Consider the following 26,299-nt stretch of genomic DNA (forward strand, 5'->3'; position numbering starts at 1 on the left):
CAACTAGTTAATGCTGGCATTTATGGTCCACTCAAGCCTTCTTCCATCTTTCCCGATTGAAATTTATGATCATAGTCCGTACTCCCTTCCTCCTCAAACAATGTCTAGCTTTTACTTCAATGCATCTCCACTATTCATTTCAACTGTTCCTTGTGATAGAGTATTTCCCACTCTTACTAATCTTTGGACAAGGAAATCTCTTCTGAATTCTCTACAACAATTCTTGGTGATGGCCCTACGTTGTTGGCCTCCAGTTATGTGCTTTCCCGAAAGAGAACAATCCTCCAGGTTTCCACTCTGTCTAAATCTTTAAACCTTTATTAGGCTGCTCTTCAGCCTTGTTTTTACAAAAGAAAACAGACCAAGCCTGCTAATCCTTGCCTGGGATATATATCCATTTATTTCTGGTATCTGCCTTGTAAATGTCTCTGTATCCACTCTAGTACATCTGTATCTTTTTTTGTAAAATGGCAGTCAAAAACATGTGCATTATTGTAAACCAAGTTAGATACAGCTGTGGCACAACTTCTATGCTTTTTAATTGTATCCTTCTAGAAAAATAGCCCCATGTTTAATTTTGGTCTTATTTACAGAACTTGAGGTATAGTTTTAGTGACCAGTGTAATTGTCCTGAGACCCTTCATTCCTTGACCCTACTAGTCCCGCAGCTGCCTAATAAGAAGTGATCTCTGTGTTCCTCCTATCAAAATCTATGAATTTGATTCATGCTGAACAGCTGACGAACTACGTTTGAGGTAAGGTTTTCACAAAGTTAATTCATAGAATGTGGGGGCTGTTAACCAAGCCAGGATATATTGCCCACCCTTAATCGTCCTTGAGAAGGTGGTGCTAAGCTTCCTTCATGAATCACTGCAGACCACGTTCTGCAGGGACATCCACAATACTGTAAGAGAAGGAATCCCAGATTTTGCCCCAACAACACTGAAAGAACAATGATATAGATCCAAAGCAAAATGGCTTGGAAAGTTGTGCCTCCAATGTATCTGCTGCCCTTGACCTTCTAGATAGTAGTGGTTTCAGGTTTGAAAGGTGTTGCACAAGGGGTCTTGTTGAGGCTTTGCACTGCATCATGTGCACACTGCAGCCACTGTGTGTCAGGTCACCGTTATAATGCAGAAAATGCAGTATTTAATTTGCATAGAACAAGCTACCATAAACAACAATGAAAGAATAGAGTCACAGAGATGTACAGCTTGGAAACAGACCCTTTGGTCCAACTCATCCATGCTGACAAGGTATCCCAACCCAATCTAGTCCCACTTGCTAGCACCCGGTCCATATCCCTCCAAACCCTTCCTATTCATACACCCATCCAAATGCCTCTTAAACGTTGCAATTGCACCAGCCTCCACCACTTTGTCTGGCAGCTCATTCCATACACGTACCACCCTCTGCGTGAAAAAGTCGTCCTGCAGGTCTCTTTTATATTTTCCCCTTTCACCCTAAACCTATGCCCTCTACTTCTGGACTCCCCGACTCCAGGGAAAAGACTTTGCCTATTTACACAATCCGTGCCCCTCATAATTTTGTAAACCTCTCTAAGGTCACCCCTCAGCCTCTGACGCTCCAGGGAAAGCAGCCCCAGCCTGTCCAGCCTCTCCTCCAACCCTGGCAACATCTTTGTAAATCTTTTCTGAACCCTTTTCACAACAGCTTTCCGATAGGAAGGAGACCAGAATTGCACGCAATATTCCAATGGTGGCCTAACCAATGTCCGGTACAGCTGCAACGTGTCCTCCCAACTACTGTACTCAATACTCTGACCAATAAAGGAAAGCATACCAAACGCCTTCTTCACTATCTTATCTACCTGCGACTCTACTTTCAAGGAGCTATGAACCTGCACGCCAAGGTCTCTTTGTTCAGCAACACTCCCTAGGACCTTACTATTAAGTGTATAAGTCCTGCTAAGATTTGCTTTCCCAAAATGTAGCACCTTGCATTTGTCGGAATTAAACTCCATCTGCCACTTCTCAGCCCATTGGCCCATCTGGTCAAGATCCTGTTGAAATCTGAGGTAACCCTTTCACTGTCCACTATACCTCCAGTTTTGGGGTCATCTGCAAACTCACCAACTGTACCTCTTATGCTCGCATCCAAATCATTTATGTAAATGACAAAAAGTAGAGTACCCAGCACCGATCCTTATGGCACTCCACTGGTCACAGGCCTCCAGTCAGAAAAACAACTCTCCACCACAACCCTCTCTCTTCTACCTTTGAGCCAGTTCTGTATCCAAATGGCTAGTTCTCCCTGTATTCCATGAGATCTGATCTTGCTAATCAGTCTCCCATGGGGAACCTTGTTGAATGCCTTACTGAAGTCCATATAGATCACATCTACTGCTCTGCCCTCATCAATCCTCTTTGATACTTCCTCAAAAAACACAATCAAGTTTGTGAGACATGATTTCCCACGCACAAAGCCATGTTGACTATCCCCAATCAGTCCTTGCCTTTCCAAGTACATGTACATCCTGTCCCTCAGGATTCCCACCAACTTGCCACCACCGACATCAGGCTCATTGGTCTATAGTTCCCTGGCTTGTCCTTACCACTCTTCTTAAACAGTGGCACCATATTAGCCAACCTCCAGTCTTCTGGCACCTCACTGTGACTATCGATGATATAAATTTCTCAGCAAGAGGCCCACTTTTCTAGCTTCCCACATATTTCTAGGGTAAACCTGTTCAGGTTCTGGGGATTTATCCACTTTTATGTTTTAATTTTTAATGGTTGTGGTGGCCCACCCTCAGGCAACTGTCTGTGGAACAGACCAGGTGCTCTGATTTGCTCCCACAATCCAAAGATGTGCAGGTTACGTGGATTGGCCAAGCTAAATTGCCCATAGTGTCCAGGGATGTACAGGTTAGATGGATTAGCCATGGGAATGCAGGGTTACAGGGATAGGGTGGGGTCTGGGTGGGATGCCCTTCAGAGGGTCGGTGTGGGCTCAATGGACAGAATAGCCTGCTTCTAAACTGTAGGGATTCTATGAAACTGGCTAGCACATAAAATAATTCTTTTGCTCTTCAAACAAAAGGTGGTGTGAGGACAGGCAAGACCTCAGTTTCACGTCTTAGCAATGCATTGGAGTGTCAGTCTGGATTTCACATCTGTGTTGAGACTGGAACCTACTACCTCCCTGCACAGAGGTGAGAACCACAGGTGGCATCCAACCTTACTGTAACATGATACAATTCCTGAGCTAGCCCCAATTGCCTTTTGTTCAAATTGATTGCTCCATTATTCTTCCTTCTCCTATTTAGATCATCCCTCAGGACTGAGGTTCACTTCAATATGATGAGTTCTAAGATTGCTGATGAATCTGTGAGATGCAGGACAAGTGGCGCTTGAAGGTTGGGTTAGAAGGGTTTTCTAGAGGTAGAAATATCTTCTGCTAGGGCTTTTTTTTCAAATCAGTGTTTTTGCACGCTGTGATTGGGCGTTTTGTTTGGTGTAGTTGGATTACACTGATTACTGGGAACACAGCTGAGCAAGTGCATCAAAGGCTCGAATACCAGGTGCAGCAACACGTGAAGCTGCTCAATCTGGCAAAGGCCCACAGAAGGTCACCTTCTAAAAACCACATGGAGTTTGTCTCAAGGAAATATTTGCTTCTTAAAAATAAAGGATAATAGCAACTTTACATGTGCAGAAAGAGGACAGGATACCAAATCCTTCACTGTCACTGTGTCAAAATACCAGAACTTCTTTCCCAACAGCACTCTCGGTGCACCTAATCTAACCTTTTAGATTAGATTACTTACAGTGTGGAAATAGGCCCTTCGGCCCAACAAGACCACACCGACCCGCCGAAGCGCAACCCACCCATACCCCTACATTTACCCCTTACCTAACACTACAGGCAATTTAGCATGGCCAATTCACCTGACCCGCACATCTTTGGACTGTGTGAGGAAACCGGAGCACCCGGAGGAAACCCACGCAGACACGGGGAGAACGTTCAAACTCCACACAGTCAGTCGCCTGAGGCGGGAATTGAACCCGGGTCTCCGGCGCTGTGAGGCAGCAGTGCTAACCACTGTGCCACCGTGCTGCCCACCTTCTCAAGGGGCAATTAGGAATAGGCAACAAATGCTGACCTAGATTAGAGTGGTGCTGGAAAAGCAAATCGCCACATCCAATGAATGAAAGAAAATAGATTCCTGCTGCTCTACACATTGCTCAATGTCCACTCTAGGCACAAATCAAAATCCTGTGGATGCTGGAATTCTGAAACAAGAACAAACAAAAAGCTGCAAGCTCAGCAGGTCAGGAATCATTTATGGAGATAAATGAATTGAATATTTCGGGTCAGTGACCGTTCATCAAAATTCTGGTTAAAATGCTGGTTCTGTTGAGGCTGCCCAGCCTGAATTTCATGTATTAATTAACAAGAGAGCTGGAGAATACTGACGTGTTTCTGCATAGGAAGGCATTGAGCCATTCAGGCTCTCAAGCCTATTCCATCATTCTAAATTGCAGCTGGTCTATTCCTCAAATCAATTTAGTCTGGATTCCTTATTGAACCAAAACTATCGATCAAGTATTATAGTGGGCTGCACGGTGGCTCAGTGGTTAGCACTGCTGCCTCACAGCACCAGGGTCCCAGGTGCGATTCCAGCCTTGGGCGACTGTCTGTGTGGAGTTTGCACATTCTCCCCATGTCTGCGTGGGTTTCCTCTGGGTGCTCCGGTTTCCTCCCACAGTCTAAAGAGGTGCAGGTCAGGTGAATTGGCCTTGCTAAGTTGCCCATAGTGATAGGTGCATATGTCAGAGGGAAATGGGTCTGGGTGGGTTACTCTTCGGAGGGTCGGTGTGGACTTGTTGGGCTGAAGTTTCCACACTGTAGAGAATCTAATCCAATCCTAGTTCTGCAACCACCAATGGTGCCCCTAATATCCAAAACATTTTAGGGAAAAATTTAAACTTTAAGTAACAAGGATCATTCGTTACTTCATTATACTGTACTTATAATGGCTTTCTAAATGCCCTGATTGTAAAACAAAATGCATAAAAATAACTTGCTACAGACTGTTGCTTGGTTGCGCCAAAGAGGCAGAGGCCAGTGCTGCGGATGGGCTGAACAAGCACCATCTGCTGACTGATTATAGATAGCCATGCTCTGAAAATTAATTTGCTGTCCAATTTACATACAGACTAGACAGTGAATGCACCTTGGAGAAGCTCTACTGGCTGCCACATCACTGCCACCCTATTCACCGATTACAAGCCCAGAAATATCAGCAGCCGTCATCTTCCCAACTGCACTGAATACATAAAACGCAAGAATCAATTTGCACTGATGCAGACATCCGCAGCATGGCAAATGAAGAACCACTGGCCAAAACATTTGTGCTTGAATCAAGACGTCGATAGTTATTTTTAAAACACCAAGTCATTTGCAAATCATTACGTCTCGGCCCATTTTAATCATTCAGCAATTCAATCTTAACAAGGAGTGAAAAATACTTCAAGATATAGTTACTGTTCACTAGATCCCTTTGCTGGGCTCCAAACCGCTAGCAGCAGTTTGAATATATTCACCGCAGTTCCAAACAAAATTAACTCTTGGTGCAGTTACTCATCCAAGGACATTCCTCCTAGGGAGTCACTAGTGAGCATCCCATTTTGATTTGCTGATGGAAAGTGGGTCACTGGTTGACACGCTTTGCCTTCTTGGAGCTAAACTAATGGTAATTTTGTCAAAAGTTTGATTTAGATTCAAATTTTAGATTTAGATTTTATTGTCATGTGCACTCAGTACAGGAGCACAGTGAAAAGTGTATAACGTCACCCCTTTAGGTACCAAGGTACCTAGGTCCAAAAAAGCAAGAGAAACGAGAGTTAAAAAGTTAAGTATTACTTCATAGAATAAGTAGAAAAATAAAGAAATGAGGTAACAACTAAAATTAAAGTCTTTCATAGTTTAAACAAGGAAAATAAAGGAATAAGTTTTTGGAGATGCTGGTGTTGGACTGGGGTGTACAAAGTTACAAATCACACATCAGGATATATTCCAACAGGTTTAATTGGAAGCACTAGCTTTCGGAGTGTCGCTCCTTCGTCAAGTAGTTGTGGAATTTACTCCACAACCACCTGATGAAGGTGTTGGACTATAACCTGGTGTTGTGTGATTTGTAAGTTTTTAATGAGTATACCTCGCTCTCTGGGACACCTCAGCTGATTGTTCTCAACACCACAGATACCTTTTAGTTCCATGGAACCAGTGTGACTGGAGTCAGTGGGTCATTTTAGATCCCCATCTTTCACAAAACCTCACTTGTGAAAGAAATATGTATGACAGTGCACTTGGAGATTAGCACATTGCCAAATAACACTTCTCTGTCCTAGACCTTAATGAGGCCGAGGTTTGAAAATGATGACCAGTTTTGCTCCGTTGCAATGGGATAGAATCTTTCATAAAAGCTGCAACATGAGAGTGCACAAGGTCAACTGCTAGTTTAAAATACCTCACCAAGAGGTTGTGGAAAGTGCAATAACGGTGCTGTGGAGAGCTCTTGTGTTGTTGAGACAGAATAAGAGCTGTAATGGCAGGCTCTGATTTAACTTAAAGTGCTTGATTCCAACATTAAGCAATCTGAAGCAGGAGAGATTTCATTGTTCAACATCAATATCCCTCATCTTGACCACAGTAAATACAAAGGGGAAATAATAACATGATGATGTTATTATGGCAGTATGGTGGCTCAGTGGTTAGCACTGCTGCCTCACAGCGCCTGAGACCCGGGTTCGATTCCAAACTCAGGCAACTGTCTGTGTGGAGTTTGCACATTCTCCCCGAGTGCTCTGGCTTCCTCCCACAGTCTAAAGATGTGCAAGTGGATGAATTGGCCATGCTAAATTGCCCTTAGTGTCCAGGGATGTGTAGGTTAGGTGCAAAAGCCACAGAAAATGCAGGGCTACAAGGATAGAGTAGGAGGATAGATTTGGGTGGGATGCTATTCGGGGGGGTCAGTGTAAACTTGTTGGGCTGAATAGCCTGTTCTTGCACTGTGGGGATTCTATTATTATAAGTTTACAGTTGCTATATTAATGTTTAAAATGTTGAACAGTTTTCCTCATTTCCAACTCCCCAAACTTACCTGCAAGTGTTTTTCTAGTTTCAATACCACATATTGTTCACACTTTGAAACAATCTGAATCCCAGTAATTATTCTTAATCTATTTTCCTGGATGTACATGTTTGATCATGTGATTCAGCTTCACATTCACCATCGGTGTTTATTGCCAATTCTCATTTTCTTCCAGCAAATTTTACGTTCTGTGTTCCTATACAGAAGGGAACAGCTACACTGAGGGAACGTGCATAGAGCTTTTAAACAAAAATCATTGTCTACAAGTTTGCTTTATTTCCCTGATGTTTTGTTTTACCTTGAAGATTACAGAGCAATCGAATGGAGGTATTTATGATGATTAAAGGAGTCAAAATGGTGGATAGAGAAAAATTATTTTCCCGTGTGGACACCAAAACAAGGTTGCAAAACTTTAAAATCTGAGTTTGACAAATCGGGAGGAATCAGGAAATTATAAAATCTATAAAGACGACAACAGAAATTGATGAATCATACAGGAATCCTTAATTTTACAGAGGCATAGGGTGAAGAAGAAAGGAAATGTTGCAAAGCCCTCATAAATTATTAGTTATCCCTGAACCACAGTAGTGTACCCAATTCTGTAAACTACACTATAGGATGGGTGCCAAGCTCTTGGACAGGATGCAGAGATTTGTTTCAACAATGCCAGGAATGCGGCACTTCAGTTTTGGGAGAAGCTGCGATTCTTTCACTTCGAGTTGAGCAAATTAAAGATAGACTTATTCAAACTGTTCAAAATCATGAGGGCTTTCAAGGAGTTGAGGGGGTGAAGCTGTTTCACTGGCAGGATTCTGGGAATCGGTTCAGGAAGTTCTCCTATAACACGCATTTATTAAACCTGATTTGTCTGTAACCCGAGTTGCGAATTGCTGACTATTTTTAATAAAGCGAATTCATGCTCGCTGTTACGCGAGTCTCATCCCCAGCACTAGGTGTCGCAGTGCACAGAGGATCAGACTCCGCGTCGGCATCACGTGATCAGTTGGCTCATGCACTTTCTCACGAACAGCTTTGTGAAAGGTATTGTGAAATGTTTATGCTAACGGACTTGGAAAAGCCTGAGAATAAAAAGCTGGGAGCAATCTGTTAATTTAAAAACTTAAAGAGTTGAGATAAGATTGAGATTTCGCTGGAATTGACTAACAGTCGATTCTCCTGCTCTTTGGATGCTGCCTGACCTGCTGCGCTTTTCCAGCAACACATTTTCAGCTCTGATCTCCAGCCCTCACTTTCTCCTCCTAACAGTAGAACATCAATGTTGAGGTGCAGTTTGAAACTTGGCTTTGTTGTTTGTATTAAGAGCATTGTTTCTCTTTTTTTTGTTTAAGATGTTAAAAAATATCTGCACACTTGTGTGAATCTGTTTCAGTAACTAATCACTGTGGTAACCAACTACAACAAAAACCAGTACAGGGAGTTGGACATTATCAGTCAGCTCAGGGTGAGGGAAAGGAAGATGGGTGGCACACTGTTACTTTTGGAGCTTGTGTAGAGATGTCATGAGAGGGTGAGTAGGCTGTGCAGAAGAGATTCAGTATTAGTCAGGGTCAGATGTTAGCAAGGATGAGTGTGATTGGGGAAGATGTTGCAAGTAGTGATGGGTACAGTACCAGGAATAGAGCAAGTGTGAGGTGGCAATGAGAAGATGATGGCACTTTCACTGGCAGAGTGGGAAAGGTCGTTGTTGTTCTTCCTACATTCTGTGCATTCCTTCAGATGGTTGAGACTGCACTGGTCTGGATGGTAATCTGGTCCAGTTGGTGTGGTTCCAGTCGAATGGCATCCTCTGTTGGCCCGGGAGAAAGGACGTCCTGCCTCTGCATCACCCCATCCCCATCAGCAGCATCTCCATGTCCCTTCCCATAAAGAGAGACACCAATTTTCTATTGTCTGTCACATCCAGGGCCAATGTCAGGAACCATGCAGGGCAGTTCCAGACTGAAAGCTGTTGTCTGGGTTGCACAATATCTTTTTAAAGACAGTGCTGCACCATGGATGTTGGTCAATTCTCGGATATCCAGGAAATGGTAAGTCGTTTTGGAAAAGGCACATGGTATAATGGTGTTGGAATGTGTGAGGGGGCACCAAAGAGTGGGTAATAAATCAGGCGGGTTTTGCAAAATAAGGTGATAGACGTCCCCAAGCATCACAATGTAAAACCCTCTGAGAAACTTGACAAAACTGACACTGAGCAAAAGAAATTAAGATTCAGTCCTTGATCCATCAAGGCAGGTTTCATTCTGAGATCTGACTTGTGCAGTGTTACCTTGGGTGGGATCAGAAGACTGGCTAGAACGTAGTGCAGCCAGCAGGTATAGATGCCATTCGAGAGTAATCAGTTGATGATTCTGATGAACACAGTACCATACAACAGTTCAGTTACAACAGGTCAAAATTTACTTAGTTTGTGCTATTGTTTGTGTTAGCTATTCTTGTTTCGATTTTTACTGGTATTTTTGATGGATTGCCCCAACTCTGTTTTTGCCATCAGCCCCATTAATGATATTGCATGAGTTTCTATAAATTGGCGGCACGCAGGAATACATCTATGGAGTTATAGGACAAATACCTGAACAAAGAAATAAGTATGGGTACAAAATCCTTGATACGAAACCCTAGTGACCAGCTGGTTTTCCGAATTCTGAATTCTTCAGATTTTGGAATAAACAACAGTTTAATGGTAAAGTTTTTAAAAAGTTACCAAACAGCAGACGCGTCTGTGAGTACCAAGAGCACTGAGACAGAATTGATGCCTGCCAGTGCTGGACCACATTGCCACGTCACACCTGAGTGAAGTGGGTCGAGTGGGTGTGAGATGGGTTAACTATTGGCACGCCAAACAACCTTGCTATGGAGAAAAACACTTCACCAAATAAAACTTCAGATTTCGGAGCTTTACGAATTTTGGGATTTCAGATAAAGGATTGTGCACCTGTACTGGGATTACTGCCAAAAAAACGTACAGAAAAGTGGTGAGTTTTTTTTGGTAACCTAAGTTGTGAAGATCTGGACAGACCGCCTGAAAGGGTAGTGGAAAACAATTCAACAGTAACTTTCAAGCAATATTTAGATATGTCCTTGAAAAGGAAGAATTCACAAAGCTATGGACAGAGGAATGGTGGCATTTGGATAGTCTTTTTTTAAAAAAAGCGATAGCACAGTCACATTGGATCAATGGCCTCTTTTAATGTTGCATGATTCAATAAATAGAATATTCAGGTCAGACATCCAGAACAAAATTTGAACATACATGAACAAATTTGTGCTGATCATAGAAACAGCAATGAATTCCCTACTTTAACAAGCTGCTCGTGTTTAGGAACCAGTTTTGTTTTTATGGCACGTCTATTGTATCTGTGGTAAAGGCCCTCTAACTTCAAATAAAGGCGTGAGAGAAAGGTCTCATCAGAGAGGTTGATGTGTATCTGAAAGAACAAAATACGAGGTCTAATATTCACATTGAGCAGATTGATTCGTTGTGCAGGAGCTGACTGCTGTAATTCATCTCATATCCTTACTTTGATAATGTATTCCACACCAACAGCTTTCAATACCAAAGATAAAACAGCAAGGTCAAGTGGACACCACAGACTCTCAAGTAGCATACCATCCTGACTTGGATACAATATTCTTTCCTTCATAGTTACCATTAAAACAAATTTTAATGTAGAGTTTTTAGTGCAATGAAACATTCTAAGGTACTTCACAGAAGCATTATAACGTAAAGTATGATACCAAGCAACAGGAAGAAATATGAAGTCAGACAGCTAAACATTTATTCAAAGAGATTTTAGAGCTCCTTTAAAAAAAAAGGGAAGAATAGGGAGTGAATTCTACACCTTAGGGTCTTGGCAACTGAAGATTGCAAGTAACAACTATGCAGCAATTAACATCAGCAATGCAACAGAGGCCAGAATTAGAGGTCTGCTTATATATTAGAGATCGAAGGGGCTGAGGAGATTATGAAGGAAAGGAGGTGTAAGCCACAGAGGATTTGAAAACAAACCAAGAATTTCTCGAATGCAATGGAAATCAGCAAGCGCACAGAGGTTAGGAAAATAGCATTTGTTGCAAGACCATGGGCAGCAGAGTTTTAGATGACCAATTACAGAGTAGAATGTGGGAGACCAATCAGGATTGTGTTGAAATAGTCCAGTCTAGGGATAACAAAAACACAAAAGAGGATTTCAGCAAGAGATGGGCTGAGACAGGGGAGAAGTTGGGTCATGCTGCGGAGGTGAAGATGAGCAATCTTAATGTTGTCAGGAATGTGAGATGAGAAGCTTAGCTTGGGATCAAGTGTGTCACCAAGGCTGCAAACAGCCCAGTTTACTGTCAGACCACTGCCAGGGAGAGGAATGCAGATGGTAGCTCAGAAACAGATTTGGAGCAGGGAGCAAAATCAATAGTTTCAGTCTTCCCATGAAGTAGATTGTAAGACCATAAAGCCATATGATATAGGAGCAAGATTAGGCCATTTGGCTCATTGAGCCTGCTCCAACTAAACATTTTTGGGGTGACAGACTACTCTTTTTTGAGGTATTTTAGCTATTGGAGGTGATTTCCTCGAATTTCAGAAGCAGCAATTACTGGTTTATGCTGTTGCATTGTTTTGGAACTTTGGAGAAAAGACAAGTCAAAACAACAGCACTTTTATAAGGGAAAGGGGCAGACGAAGGCAGCACGTGGTCAGGTCAGCGCAGGAGAGAGGGAGAGGGAGAAAGAAACCCACACTGCTCCCTGACACAGCAGTGAACCTGCGCAGTTACTGCCTTTGCTGTTGAATTCATTTATCACTGCATATCGGAGTGCATCTAGGAAAATTAACAGTGAAATTCACAACTGATCGTGAAGGAACCGGTTTGGGAGAGGTCACAGCACAGAAACAGATATGTAAGTAGTTTTAAGGATAGCCTTGCAATAGTGAGTAGAGTGGGTTCTTTCTTGATTATATGTTTTATTGAGATATGTCTCTTGATTAAATTTAAAAATATAAGCCATAAGTATTAAGTCAGCCGAGAGCAGTGTTTTGTAGAGGAATAAGACTGTGCTATTTTCTGAATCTGCAGATTGGAAGAAGCAAAAATGGCCCATAGTAGAGTGATGTACTCTTCTCGTCGGATGTGGGAGTTTAGGGAGAGTTTACATGTAACTGAGGATAATATCTGCAATAAGTGCCATTGGTTGCAAATCCTATCTGGTCGAATGGACTGGTTAGAGCGACAGTTCGAGGCAGTGAGGAATTTACAAGAGCAAGGGAGTGTGATGGATGGCAGTTACAGGAAGGGAGAAAAGTTGCAGATTATGTCACAAAGATGGGTTAACTCCAGGAAAGATAAGAGAGGTAGGCAGGTAGTGCAGGAGTCTTCTGTAGCTATCCCCATTTCAAACAAGTATGCTGTTTTGGAAAATGTAGGGAGTGATGGATTCTCAGGGGAATGTTGCACAAACAGCCATGTTCCTGGTTTTGAGACTGGCTTTAATGCAATGAGGGTTATGTCAGGATCCAAGAGATCAGTTGTGTTAGGGGACTGTCTAGTCCAAGGCACACACAGACATTTCTGTGGCCAGCAGCTAAAAATCAGAATCGTGCATTGCCTTCCTGGTGCCAGGATGAAAGATGTTTCAGAGAGGGTGCAGAATGTTCTCAAAGGGGAGAAAGCCCAGCAGTAGGATATTGTACACATTGGAATCTATGACATAAGAAGGCAAAAGAATGAGATTCTGAAGGGAGAATAGAGAGAGTTAGGCAGGAATTTAAAGAGGAGGTCCTCGAGCATAGTAATATCTGGATTACTCCCAGTGCTACAACCTTGTGAGGGTAGGAATAGAAGGATAGAGCAGATGAATGCATGGCTGAGGAGCTGGTGTATGGGAGAAGGATTCACATTCTTAGATTATTGGAATCTCTTCTGGTGTAGAAGTGACCTGTACAAGAAGGATGGATTGCACCTGAATTGGAAGGGGACTAATATACTGGCAGGGAGATTTGCTAGAGTTTCTCGGGAGGATTTAAACTAGTAATGTGGGGTGGGGGGTGGTGGTGGAATCTAGGTAAATAGAGGAAAGAGATCAATCTGGGACTGGTACAGTTGAGAAGCTAGTCAAACAGTCAGGGCAGGCGGGGACAAAACAGAGAACAAGGGAGGACTGATAAATTAAACTGCATTTATGTCAGGCCTAACAGGGAAGTCAGATGAACTTAGGGCATGGTTAGGAACATGGGACTTGGATATCATAACAATTACAGAAACGTAGCTCAGAGATGGACAGGACTGGCAGTTTAATGTTCCAGGATACAAATGCAACAGGAAGGACAGAAAGGGAGGGAAGAAAGGAAGGGGAGTGGCGTTTTTGATAAAGGACAGCAATATGTACTGAGGGAGGATATTCCCAGAAATACATTCAGAGAAGTTTTTGGGATGGAACTGAGAAATGAGAAAGGGCTGATCACCTTATTGCGATTTTATCATAGACACCCCTCCCCCCATAGTCAGCAGGAAATTGAGAAACAAATTTGTAAGGAGATCTCAGTTACTGTAATAATAGGGTGGTTATGGTAGGGAATTTTAACTTTCCAAACATAGACTTGGACTGCCATAGTGTTCAGGATTTAGATGGAGAGGAATTTGTTAAGTGTCTACAAGAAAGTTTTCTGATTCAGTATGTGGATGTACCTACCAGAGAAGGTCCAAATCCTGACCTACTCTTGGGAAATAAGGTAGGGCAGGTGACTGAGGTGTCAGTGGGGGAGCATTTTGGGGCCAGCGAGCAAAACTCTATTTGTTTTAAAGTAGTGATGGAAAAGGAAATTCTAAATTGAGAGAAAAGCCAATTTTGACGGTATTAGGCAAGAACTTTCAAAAGCTGATTGGAGGCAGATGTTCACAGGTAAAGGGACAGCTGGAAAATGGGAAGCCTTCAGAAATAAGATAACCAGAGTCTAGAGACAGTGTATTCCTGTTTGAGTGAAAGGAAAGGCTCGTAGGTATAGGGAATGCTGGATGACCAGAGAAATTAAGGGTTTGGTTAAGAACAAGAAGGAAGCATCTGACAGGTATAGACAACAGCAATTGAGTCAATCCTTAGAAGAATATAAAGGAAGTGGGAGTGAACTTAAGAGGGAAATCAGGAGGGCAAAAAAGGAGACATGAGATAGCTTCAGCAAATAGTGTTAAGGAGAATCCAAAGTGTTCTTACAAATACATTAAGGACAAAAGGGTAACTAGGGAGGGAATAGGGCCCTTCCAAGATCAGCAAAGTGGTCTTTGTTTGGAGCCGCAGGAAATGGGGGAAGATACTAAATGAGTATTTTGCATCAGTGTTTCCTGTGGAGAAGGACAACATCCATATTACAGACGTCAAAGTACGGGATGTCTTGAAACGCACAAAAGCAGATACATCCCCAGAACCTGATCAGGTGCACCCTAGAGCTCTGTGGGACGCTGGGGAAGTGATTGCTGGGCCTCTTGCTGAGATATTTGAATCATCTTTAGTCACAAATGAGGTGCCGGAAGACTGGAAGTGAGCCAACGTGGTGCCACTATTTAAGAAAGGTGGTTAGGACAAGCCAGGGAACAATACACCAGTAAGTGTGATGTCAGTGGCGGACAGGTTGTTGGAGGGAATCCTGAGGGACAGGATGTACATGTATTTGGAAACGCAAGGACTGATTAGGGATAGTCAACATGGCTTTGTGTGTGGGAAATTGCGTCTCACAGACTTGATTGGGTTTTTTGAAGAAGTACCAAAGAGGATTGATGAGGGCAGAGTGGTAGATGTGATCTATATGGACTTCGGTAAGGTATTCGGCAAGGTTCCCCATGGGAGACTGATTAGCAAGGTTAAATCTCATGGAAGACAGGGAGAACTAGCCATTTGGATATAGAACTGGCAGAGGGAGATGGTGGATGGTTGTTTTTCAGATGGGAGGCCTGTGACCAGTGACCAGTGGAGTGCCACAAGGATCGGTGCCAGGTCCGCTACTTTTCATCATTTATATAAATGATTTGGACATGAGCATAAGAGGAATAGTTAGTAAGTTTGCAGATGACACCAAAATTGGAGGTGTAGTGGACAGCAAAGGTTACCTCGGATTATAACAGGATCTTGATCAGATGAGTCAATGGGCTGAGGAGTGGCAGATGGAGTTTAGTTTAGATAAATGCGAATTGCTGCATTTTGGGAAAGCAAATCTCAACATAACTTATACGCTTCATACGTCTTAGCAAGTATTGCTAAACAAAGAGACCTTGGAGTGCAGGTTCATAGCTCCTTGAAAGAGAGCCGCAGGTAGATAGGATAGTGAAGGCGGCGTTTGGTATGCTTTCCTTTGTTGGTCAGAGTACTGAGTACAGGAGTTGAGAGGTCATGTTGCGGCTGTACAAGAGATTGGTTAGGCCACTTGTGGACTTTCGTGTGCAATTCTGGTCTCCTTCCGATTGCAAGGATGTTGTAAAACTTGAAAGAGTTTAGAAAAGATTTACAAGGATGTTGCCAGGTTTGGAGGTTTTGAGTTATAGGGAGAGGTTGAATAGGCTAGGACTGTTTTCCCTGGAGTGTCAAGAGGCTGACATTATAGAGATTTATAAAATGTTGAGGGGCATGAATAGGGTAAACAGACAAGGTATTTTCCCTGGAGTGGGGACTCCAGACGAGAGAGTATAGATTCAGGGTGAGAGGGGAAAAGATATAAAAGAGACCAATTTTTTCACACAGAGAGTGGTGCGTGTATGGAAAGAGCTGCCAGAGGAAGTGATGGAGGCTGCTACGATTGCAACATTTAAAAGGCATCTGGATGGGTATATGAATAGGAAGGGTTGGAGAGATACAGGGCAGGTGGTAGCAAGTGGGACTAGATTCGGTTGGGAGCTAGTGGTCGGCATGGACGAGTTGGACCGAAAGGTCTGTTTCCATGCTATACATCTCTTTGACTCTTTTTGATCATGGCTGATATGTTTCTCAATCCCAATCTCCTGCCTTCTCCCTGTAACCCTTGATCCCCTTACCAATCAAGAGCCACTATCTCTGTCTCAGATACACTCAATGACTTGGCTTCCACAGCTCTCTGCCGTAATGAATTCCACAGATGCATCACCTTCTGCCTAAAGAAATTCCTCCTCATCTCAGTTCTGCAGGGTTGTCCCATCATTCAGAGCTACATCCTCGGGTCCTCGTCTCTCCTACTAGTAGAAACGTTTTCTCCACATCTACTCTATCCAGGCCTCTCAGTAAGTTTCAGTGAGATCGCCCCCTACACGCCTAAACTCAACCGAGTACAGACCCAGCGACTTCAACCATCCCTGATATGACAAATCCATCGTTCCCAGAATCAGCTAGAATATCATGCAACATCGGCGTGGGAGCACCTCAACAACATGTACTGCAGTGGCTTATGAACAAATTCCACCACTGCCTTCTCAGAGGAATGGACCCAGCCATGTCAGAGTTGCCCACATCCCAAGAATCAACAGAAAGGATGGATCGGCAAAAACAGTCAACCATTAATTTTACCATGGTTTTACACTAACTGTTGCCCATGGTCACTTGATGTGTTGCCTTCATTGTTCTGAAACTCTACATAGTATTACCTACTGACCACAGCCTGCAACTCCAGAGCTTTAATTAACAACACACCTCCATTTTAAGGCTTCATTAAATAAACACTGGTGTAATGTATAATCAAAAGTCAAGCCAACAGGAAAACAAAGAAACTGTGTAATTACACACGAGATGGCAGATCCATAATTAAAGTCCCATTGGTGATGGTATACAAACACTTCCAAAGTTTAAGATACAATCTTACCTGCATCAAGTACTTGGGACTCTCGGGCATCCCCATAGCATAGATCAACGCAGAGGTCAGACTGGGTACTGAACACAGCAGCACAAAAAGCCTCCAGCTCTGAAAATGTATCGAACCCAGCTGGAAAGACATTGAAGCCCTGGGGATAACCAGCCAAGCCAGACCTGAGGACAAAGGTTAAAATCACAGTATTACGTCATGATTCACTACGGTACACTAACACAGTGCTAGGGCTGGACTCCAGAGCCATAGCAATGTGGTTGATTCTTAACTGCCCTCTGGGTAGTTAGAGATGAGCAATAAATGCTAGCCTAGCCAGAAATTCCCTCATCCCATGAATGAATAAAAACAAGCACAGAATTAACAGTTTCCAGACATAGTTAAGCGCAGTTTACAGAAAGAACTAAACCACCTCGAATCAAAGCAAACTATATTTTTAATATTTTTGATTATGAATTAAACATTCCACACTTTTTTTTAAAAAGCAATTCATGCTGCAATTCCACAAGAAATAACTGATTTATTCTGATCATTTGACTACTCTTTCTAACATCTCTACTCCAGTTGCAAAGTTTTCACCTCCAAACTGTTTAAAATCATGGTTCAGTTTAAATGAAAATCTAGGTAGAATTTATCAGCAATAAAGTCATAGAGATGTACAGCATGGAAACAGACCCTTCAGTCCAACCCGTCCATGCCGACCAGATATCCCAACCCAATCTAGTCCCACCTGCCAGCACCCGGCCCATATCCCTCCAAACCCTTCCTATTCGTATACCCATCCAAATACCTTTTATATGTTGCAATTGTACCAGTCTCACTACTTCATCTGGCAGCTCATTCCAAACACGTACCATCCTCTGTGTGAAAAAGTTGCCCTGTGGCTCTCTTTTATATCTTTCCCCTCTCACCCTAAACTTATGCCCTCTAGTTATACTTCTCATTGTGATGCTATAATAATATGACAAATTGCAAATGTAACACGTTCAATATTTATCTTCTTTAGCCGTTCCCATCTTTGCTTCCTCTATGTTGACATTCTCCCATGGCTTCACCCTTTCCACATCTCCCCAATTGCCTCCTAGATTTCAGTGCTCCTCCAATTCTGGCCTCTGGGGCATCCCAGATTTACATTTTTTTGACATAAACATCACTGGCAAAGCATTTGTTCCCAACCTCTTATTGCACTTGAACTAATGGATTGCTCAACCATTTCAGGGAGCAGTTTGGAGTCAAGCACATTGCTGTGGGTCTGGAGTTATGTGTTCAGACCAATTAAGAACAACAGACTTCCTTCCCTACATTGTGAATCAGATGGGTTTTTTGGACAACTCATGATATTTCTCATGCTCACCATCACAGATATATATTTCAGATTTTTTGACCAAATTTAAATTACATCACACTGTAAACTTTTGCTATAAATTCTGTGTCCTATGAGCTTATACGCCACAACCACCCGATGAAGGAGCAGCGCTCAGAAAGCGAGTGCTTCCAAATAAACCTGTTGGAGTATAACCTGTTGTTGTGGTGATTTTTAACTTTGTACACCCCAGTCCAACACCAGCTCCTCCAAATCAAATTTAAATTCCGCCAGCTGCCACAGTGGAATTTGAAACTCCAACTTTCCCTCCTGCGGAGCATTAGTCTGGGCTTCTGGGTTACTACCCGGGCCCCAAGTTCTGGAATTTCTTCCCTAAACCTTTCCACCATCAATTCTACCTGCTCTTTGGAGATGTTCCTTAAAGAAAATTACTTCTTTCATGCCACTATTTGTTATCTGTGTTAATATTTGCCTCTGTGACTTTGTGTTAAACATTATCTGATGAAGTTCTTCTGCGAAGCTTTGTAGGCTTTTTACGATCTAAAAGGCTCTATGTGTATACATGTCTCGATGTCATCAGAGCAAAGAGCTATTGTGAACTAATAAGTAGATGCCTGGTTTCTGTGGAAAAAAAACCTAGAAGCTGATAGCCTGAGAACCCTGTCTCCAACACAGAGCAGGAATCATCCTGTGCCTGTGTAGCACAGTTTACAGTATAAGAAGTCAACAGCTTTCATGCTTCTGTCAATGAAGCATTAAACATCAATAGACATACAGATTGGCAGAATGGCAAATAAAATGCAATGCACAGGAATCTGAAGTGATTTATACTGAAAGGAAGAACATGAGTCAATGTAAAATATAGGCCACAATATAAAAAGGGGTGAAAGAGCACATGTGCATAAATCATTGAAGATGGCAAAACACGCTGAGAGCAAGTAACAACATACACAGCATCCTGGGCTTCATTGATTGGAACTCAGAATACAAAAGCAAAGAAGTCACATTAAACTTGTGTCAGCTGGCATAATATGTCCTGTTCTAAGCACCAGTTCAGGAAGGCATTACAGGGGGTAAGAATCACGAGAATGGCTCCAGGGATGTGAAACTTCAAAGAGAACAGTCTCAACTTCTCCAATTAGCGTGTGTAACTGAAAAAGGGAAGCTGAGAGGAGATTTGATAAATGTGCTCAAAATCACGAGGGATCTGGACTGAGTAGATAGAGAGAAATTCTCCCTATTCACAGAAGTTTCAAGAATGAGAGGCACAGAGTTACGGGAATAGGCGAAAGCAACGGTGATGTAAGGCCACACGTTTTTACTCAGCAAGTGATACAAACCTGGAATCCACGGCCTTATTGCATGATGGAGACAGATTAAATCAAGGCATTCAAAAAGGAAATAGATTATAAGGAAGGACATTGCAACTTTGGTCAGCCAGCAGAGCTACAACAGGCTGAATGCCCTTCTTCTCTGGTGTAACCATTCCATAATTCCATGATTCATGCTACTTCTCATCAAACGTTGACCTGGGAGAATTCAGTCTGTGCCCAGCACCTCCATTACACTGTCTAACCTCCAAAGCTAAGCTTCTTTGAGTCACACACGAATTTAGATTTGTTTCTTGAAGTGCAGTCAGATTTTAAAATCTACCCTAGTGCAGTCAGCTTTTCCTGAGTGGTTTAAAAATGATTTGGAATGATCCATGAGTCTAAATCTAGGACTCCCAGACTTGAGTCTGAGAGGGAACTCCCCTAGTGAGCTGTGTTTCCATGATCCTCGGTAACCCCAAATATGCAGCCTGGCACCTCTCACACACACACCTTCAAGTGGCCTTGATTAAAAACAAATTATAACATGGCATGTGGGCAAATAGGCTGCTTTGAGGAGGATACAGTGGCTAGTACTGTTACCCCACAGTGCCAGGGACCCAGGTTCAATTCCAGGTATGGGTGACTGTTTGGAGTTTGCACATTCTCTCCATGTCTGCAAGGGTTGCAATCGGGTGTTCCAATTTCTTCCCACAGTCCAAAGATGTGCAGGTTAGGTGGATTAGCCACAGTAAAAATGCGGGGTTACAAGATCTGGTGGGCTGCTCTTCAAAGGGTTGGTCAAGTCACAGCACACACACTCTGTTCTCACTGGATTATAGGCTTTGTGTGTCATTGAGTCATAAAGCATACACATGGATTTTTCAACCTATCATATCTATGCTGACCTACAAACACTGTACTACACTAATTCCATTTACCAGCACTTGGTCCATAACCTTTGATGCCCTACATTTCAAGTGCTCATCTGGAATGAATGGGGCAGATGGTAAAGACAAGTTTACATTATAAATATGTCTCAACAGCTGCATTCCAAGCTAGATATAATTATTTTAAAGAGAAATTATTTGACACTTCATAAATTGTACAAAGCTAATTGCTCCTAGCTAGATAGCATAATCCTGCTGCATCTCAACCAGCTAGCTCAACTTGTGTGTTAACCTCCATCGTCCCAATGCCAAGATGGTAATATCAACCTTTATTTCTGTTGCATAGCATCCTACAACGAGAAGCAACATCAAAGTGCTTTCCAACTAGCAGAGAAAGATTTAAATCACTGCAGAGTGAGGAGAAGTTGATGCCAGTCATAAATCTGTGAAAGGTTTCACGGTACTACAAATACAAATTCAATAACTTGTGGGGTATAACTCTGCTGAATAAAATGTTAAGATTTAGTATGGCACACAGCACAAGCAGATTAAGAAAGGCTTTTACATTTGTTAGCAACTGGAACAAAAGAGAGTAGGTAGAAAGGTAGGTTCTGCTGCACAGCAATAAAGGTTGATTTCCACAGGGAAGCAATAAATAGTACTCATTATACTGTAAGAGTAGCAATTCTCTAATGCTTACAATAAAACGGCCACATTTGGAGTATTACATACAGTTCTCGTCACTGCATTACAGGAAGGATGCAAAAGCTTTGGAAAGGGTTCAGAGGATGTTGCCTGGTATGGAGGGAAGGTCTTATGAGGAACGGCTGAAGGACTTGAGGCTGTTTTTGTTCGATAGAAGAAGGTTGAGAGATGACGTATTTGGGACATACGAGATAATCAGAGGGTGAGATAGGTTGGACAGTGAGAGCATCTTTCCTCAGATGGTGATGGCTAGCACAAGGGGACATAGCTTTAAACTGAGGGGTGATAGATATAGGACAAATATCAGAGGTAGTTTCTTTACTCAGTAGTAGGGATGTGGAATGCACTGCCTGCAACAGGAATAGACTCAGCAACTTTAAGAGCATTTAAATGGTCATTGGATAGGCATATGGACAAGAATGGAATAGAGTAGGTCAGATGAACTTCAGATTCGTTCCACAGGTTGGCGCAACAGCGAGGGCCGAAGGGCCTGCACTGCGCTGTAATGTTCTATATTCTAAGACAGGTGATCAATGCAAAACGTTGAAGCTGAAAATCAGCGACAGTGTACTATCGTTCAAGTGGAAGGAAGAAACACCTTAGCAAGAGAGGAGTCCATTAATGATTGGTAGGGCAGCACAGTGGCACAGTGGTTAGCACTGCTGCCTCACAGCACCAGGGACCCAGGTTTGATGCCAGCCTTGGGTGACAGTCTGTGTGGAGTTTGTATGCTTGTTCCATGTCTGTGGGGTTTCTGCCGGTTAGTCTGATTTCCTCCCAGACTCCAAAGATATGCAGATTAGGTGAACTGGCCCATGTTAAATTGCCCTGTAGTGTCCAGGGACGTGGAGGTTCAGTGGATCAGCCACTGGAAATGCAAGGTTACAGGGACAGGATTGGAGGGAGGGAGGGAACTGACTGGGATACTCTTCAGAGGGTTGGCGGCAGACTTGATGGGCTGAATGGCCTCTATCTGTACTGTAGGGATTCTATGATTCTATTAATGTTAAGCGCAGGAAACATATCAGAGGGATGGAGACCTGAAAGACAGAATTATTCCTCATTATACCTCATATTAAAGATTATGCGGTTAATCAAGGGGGAAAGGAAGAGATTCTTTCTGAGCTGTATGCTTCTGTGACCTACTCTAGATAATTCTGTTTAACATTCACTGGAATTGTCTAAGCAAATGATGTTCCAACATGATAAAAGACCAATTTTCTATGTGGCCACATGGAGTCAGTACTACCACAATGTATTCACATTTTTGGCAATTAATCTTGCCAAAAATGCGCAAGGAAACAATATCAGGCACAGAAAGGAAGCCAATTGAACAGAGTTTGACAAGGAAGGATGAGTATAACCCTCCATTTTCTCCTTCACACACACATACACAACTCCACTCACCTGCTGCTAAAATATTTCCTGCCATCCAGAAAGTGGCCAAAGCACTGACCATGCAGCCTCTTTTATTCCGAGGTTGAAATTCCGAAAAGTAGGAGAATATGACTGGTATGGAGCCACCAACACTAAAGAGACAATCAATCAATCAGAGTTAAATTACAACAAAGATCCACCACAACAACACAGCATGTTGGCACCAGTAGACCAAGATCAAAGGACACCTATCTCAACTTGCAGTTGCATCAAAAATTATAAATATTTTGGGTCCAATTCAGAGATCCCATCTTCCAGGTGGAATACTAAACCCAAAGCCTGATTAAACTCTCAGGCAGATGCAAACTACCAGGGCACTATGTTAAACAAGTGGAGCTCGTATCAATGTCCCAACTAATGTTTATCCCTCAGCCAATGTAATTAACAACAAATCACCTGCTCACTTATCAAGTTGCTGCTTGTGGGATCTTGCTATCCACAAAATAATAACTGTGTTGCTGATATGACAACAGTCACTATGTTTTAAAACTACTTAATTGGCTGTAAAACATCTTTCAATTTCCTGAGTTTGTGAAATGTGCTAGGAAAATGCAACTCTTTCTTGCAGGTATATCACATGGATCCAAACGGGCATGGAAAGTAGGTATAAAGAACGTGACAGAGGCAGAAAGCTTATCTTTGAGCATTTCTCAACCCATCAGGGTCATGACAAGCAATTAGGGTTATGATCCCCCTGCAACCAGACTGGTAAGTTCCCTCTCTTCTATGACAGCAGTGGCAACTGTAGATCAGAGACTTAGACAGGAGAGTGCTTACACAATGCAAACACAAGACACAATTCTTCTCTTGATTTATTTGGTGACCCTGTTCTCATACGTCCCCACTGTTCTCCAAGCTCTAACCACTATTCCTCAAAGCTTCAACTCCCAAACCATTTATAGCTAAAGGATTCTGGGTAATCCAAGATGGAGTCTGGGGAAAAAAATGTAGCTGTAACAGCTGCTCCTTTTTTTTTGAGATATTTTAGGTGCTGGAGATGATTTCCTCGAATTTCAGGAACAGTAATTACTGTTTTATAAGCTGTTGCATTGTTTTGGAACTTTGGGGAAAAAGATCAAAACAATGGCACTTTAAAAAGGAGGAAGAGAACAAAGACAGAGACAAAGGTGGGTGGATGAGTGAGCGAGTGGGTGAGTGGGGGGGGGGGGCAGAGGCAGAGTGTGTGAGTGGTTATACCTTTTTATTGAGATGTGTCTCTTGATTAAAATTTAAAATATATAAAACATTGGTACTAAGTTAGCCTGGAACAGTGTTTTTTTAGAGCAGTAAGACTGTGCTATTTTCTGTAGATTGTTAAGGTTCAAAGATGGCCTTTAGTAGAGTGATGTGCTCTTCCTGTTGGATGTCGGAAATTAGGGAGAATTTCCATGTTACTGATGATTTGGTCTGCAGGGAGTGTTTTTGGTTGCAAATCCTCTCGGATCACATTAATTGGTTGGAGCAGCAGTTAGAGGCAATGAGAAATTTACAGGAGCTAGGTGATGTGATGGATGGCAGTTATAGGAAGGGGGAAAACTGCAGATACAGTCAGGTAGATGAGTTACCACCAGGAAGGTAGGAGAGGGAAGCAGGTACTGCAGGAGTCTCCTGTGGCTATCCCCATTCAAACACGTATGCTGTTTTGGAACATGTAGGGGGTGCTCGGAAACATAGCACAAACAGGCAGGTTTCTGGTACCGAGACTGGCTCAAATGTAGTGAAAGGTATGTCAGGTTCCAAGCGATCGATTCTGATATACCCATCCAGATGCCTTTTAAATGTTGCAATTGTACTAGCCTCCACCACTTCCTCTGGCAGCCCATTCCATACACGCACCACCTTCTGCATGAAAATGTTGCCCCTTAAGCCTCTTTTATATCTTTCCCCTATAAGCCTAAACCTCTGCCCTCTAGTTCTGGACATCCCACCCCAGGGAAAAGACCTTGTCTATTTATCCTATCCATGCTCCTCATGATTTTATAATCCTCAATGTAGTCACCCCTCAGCCTTCGAAAACAGCCCCAGCCTATTCAACCTCTCTCTTTAGCTCAAATCCTCCAACCCTGACAACATCCTTGTAAATCTTTTATGAACCCTTTCAAGTTTCACAACTTTTCGATAAGAAGGAGACCAGAATTGCATGCAATATTCCAAAAGTGGCAAAACCAATGTCCTGTACAGCCGCAACACGACATCCCAACTCCTGTACTCAATACTCTGACCAATAAAGGAAAGCATAACAAACACCTTCTTTACTATCCTACCTACCTGCTACTCTACTTTCACAGAGCTATGAACCTGCACTCCAAGGTCTCTGTGCAGCAACACCCCCTAAGACCTTACCATTAAGTGTATAAGTTCTGCTAAGATTTGCTTTCCCAAAATGCAGCATCGCGCATTTATCTAAATTAAACCCCATTTTTCAAGATGTCATCATCTATTTCTCTACATTCTATATCTTCCATGTCCTTCTCCACAGTAAACACTGATGCAAAATACTCACTTAATATCTCTCCCATGTCCCACAGCTCCACACAAAGGCCTCCTCGTTGATCTTTGAGGGGTCTTATTTCTTCCTAGTTATGCTTTTTGTCTTTAATGTATTTGTAAAATCCCTTTGAATTTGCCTTAACTCTATTTGCCAAAGCTGTCAAGTCACCTTTTTGCCCTATGATTTCCCACTTAAGTATGCTCCTACTGCCTTTATACTCTCAGGATTCATTTCATCTATTTTGTCTATATCAGACATATGCTTCCTTCTTATTCTTAACCAAACCCTCAATTTCATCAGTCACCAAGCATTCCCTATAGCTACCACCCTTTCCTTTCACCCTAACAGGAATATACGGTCTCTAGACTCTTCGTTATCTCAGTTCTGAAGGCTTCCCATTTTCCAGCTGTCCCTTTACCTGTGAACATCTGACCCCTCCCCCATCAACTTTTGAACGTTCTTGCCTTATACTGTCAAAATTGGCCTTTCTCCAATTTAGAACTTCAACTTTTAGAACTGGTCTATCCTTTTCCATCACTATTTTAAAACTAATAGAATTATGGTCACTGGCCATAAGTGCCCCCCCCACTGACACCTCAGTCACCTGCCCTGCCTTATTTCCCAAGAGTAGGTCACGCTTTGCACCTACTCTAGTCAATACATCCACATACTGAATCAGAAAATTGTCATGTAGACACTTAACAAATTCCTCTTCATCTAAACCTTTAACACTATGACAGTCCCAATCTATGTTTGGTAAATTAAAATTCCCTACCATAACCACCCCATTATTCTTACAGATAGCCGAGATCTCCTTACAAATTTGTTTCTCGATTTCCCACTGACTATTGGGGGTCTATAATAAAATCCTAATAAGATGATCAGCCCTTTCTTATTTCTCAGTTCCACCCAAATAACTTCCCTGAATGTATTTCCGGGAATACCCTCCTTCAGTACAGCTGTTACGCTATCTCTTATCAAAAACGCCACTCCCTTTACTTTCTTCCCTCCCTTTCTGTCCTTCCTGTCGCATTTGTATCCTGCAACATTAAACTGCCAGTCTTTTCCATCTCTGAGCTATGTTTCTGTAATTGCTATGATATCCCAGTCCAATGTTCCTAACCATGCCCTGAGTTCATCTGACTTCCCTGTTAGGCCTCTTGCATTGAAATAAATGCAGTTTAATTTATCAGTCC

At 42.5% G+C, this 26,299-nt stretch overlaps 1 protein-coding gene across 2 annotated transcripts in view; it reads right to left on the minus strand.

The window, feature by feature from the left end:
- The window catches only part of sv2 (synaptic vesicle glycoprotein 2), a 69,577-nt gene that overhangs the window by 29,614 nt on the left and 13,664 nt on the right, over positions 1-26,299 (minus strand). For both annotated transcript variants that reach the window (XM_060853653.1, XM_060853652.1), the window contains exons 5-6: positions 22,583-22,704; positions 16,947-17,110 (exon numbers count right to left, since the gene is read on the minus strand). In XM_060853653.1, the coding sequence (XP_060709636.1) occupies positions 16,947-17,110; positions 22,583-22,704 (286 nt within the window). The remainder of the gene's footprint in view (positions 1-16,946; positions 17,111-22,582; positions 22,705-26,299) is intronic.

This window comes from Hemiscyllium ocellatum, chromosome 42 (genome assembly GCF_020745735.1).
Source record: "Hemiscyllium ocellatum isolate sHemOce1 chromosome 42, sHemOce1.pat.X.cur, whole genome shotgun sequence".
Taxonomy (NCBI): Eukaryota; Metazoa; Chordata; class Chondrichthyes; order Orectolobiformes; family Hemiscylliidae; genus Hemiscyllium; species Hemiscyllium ocellatum.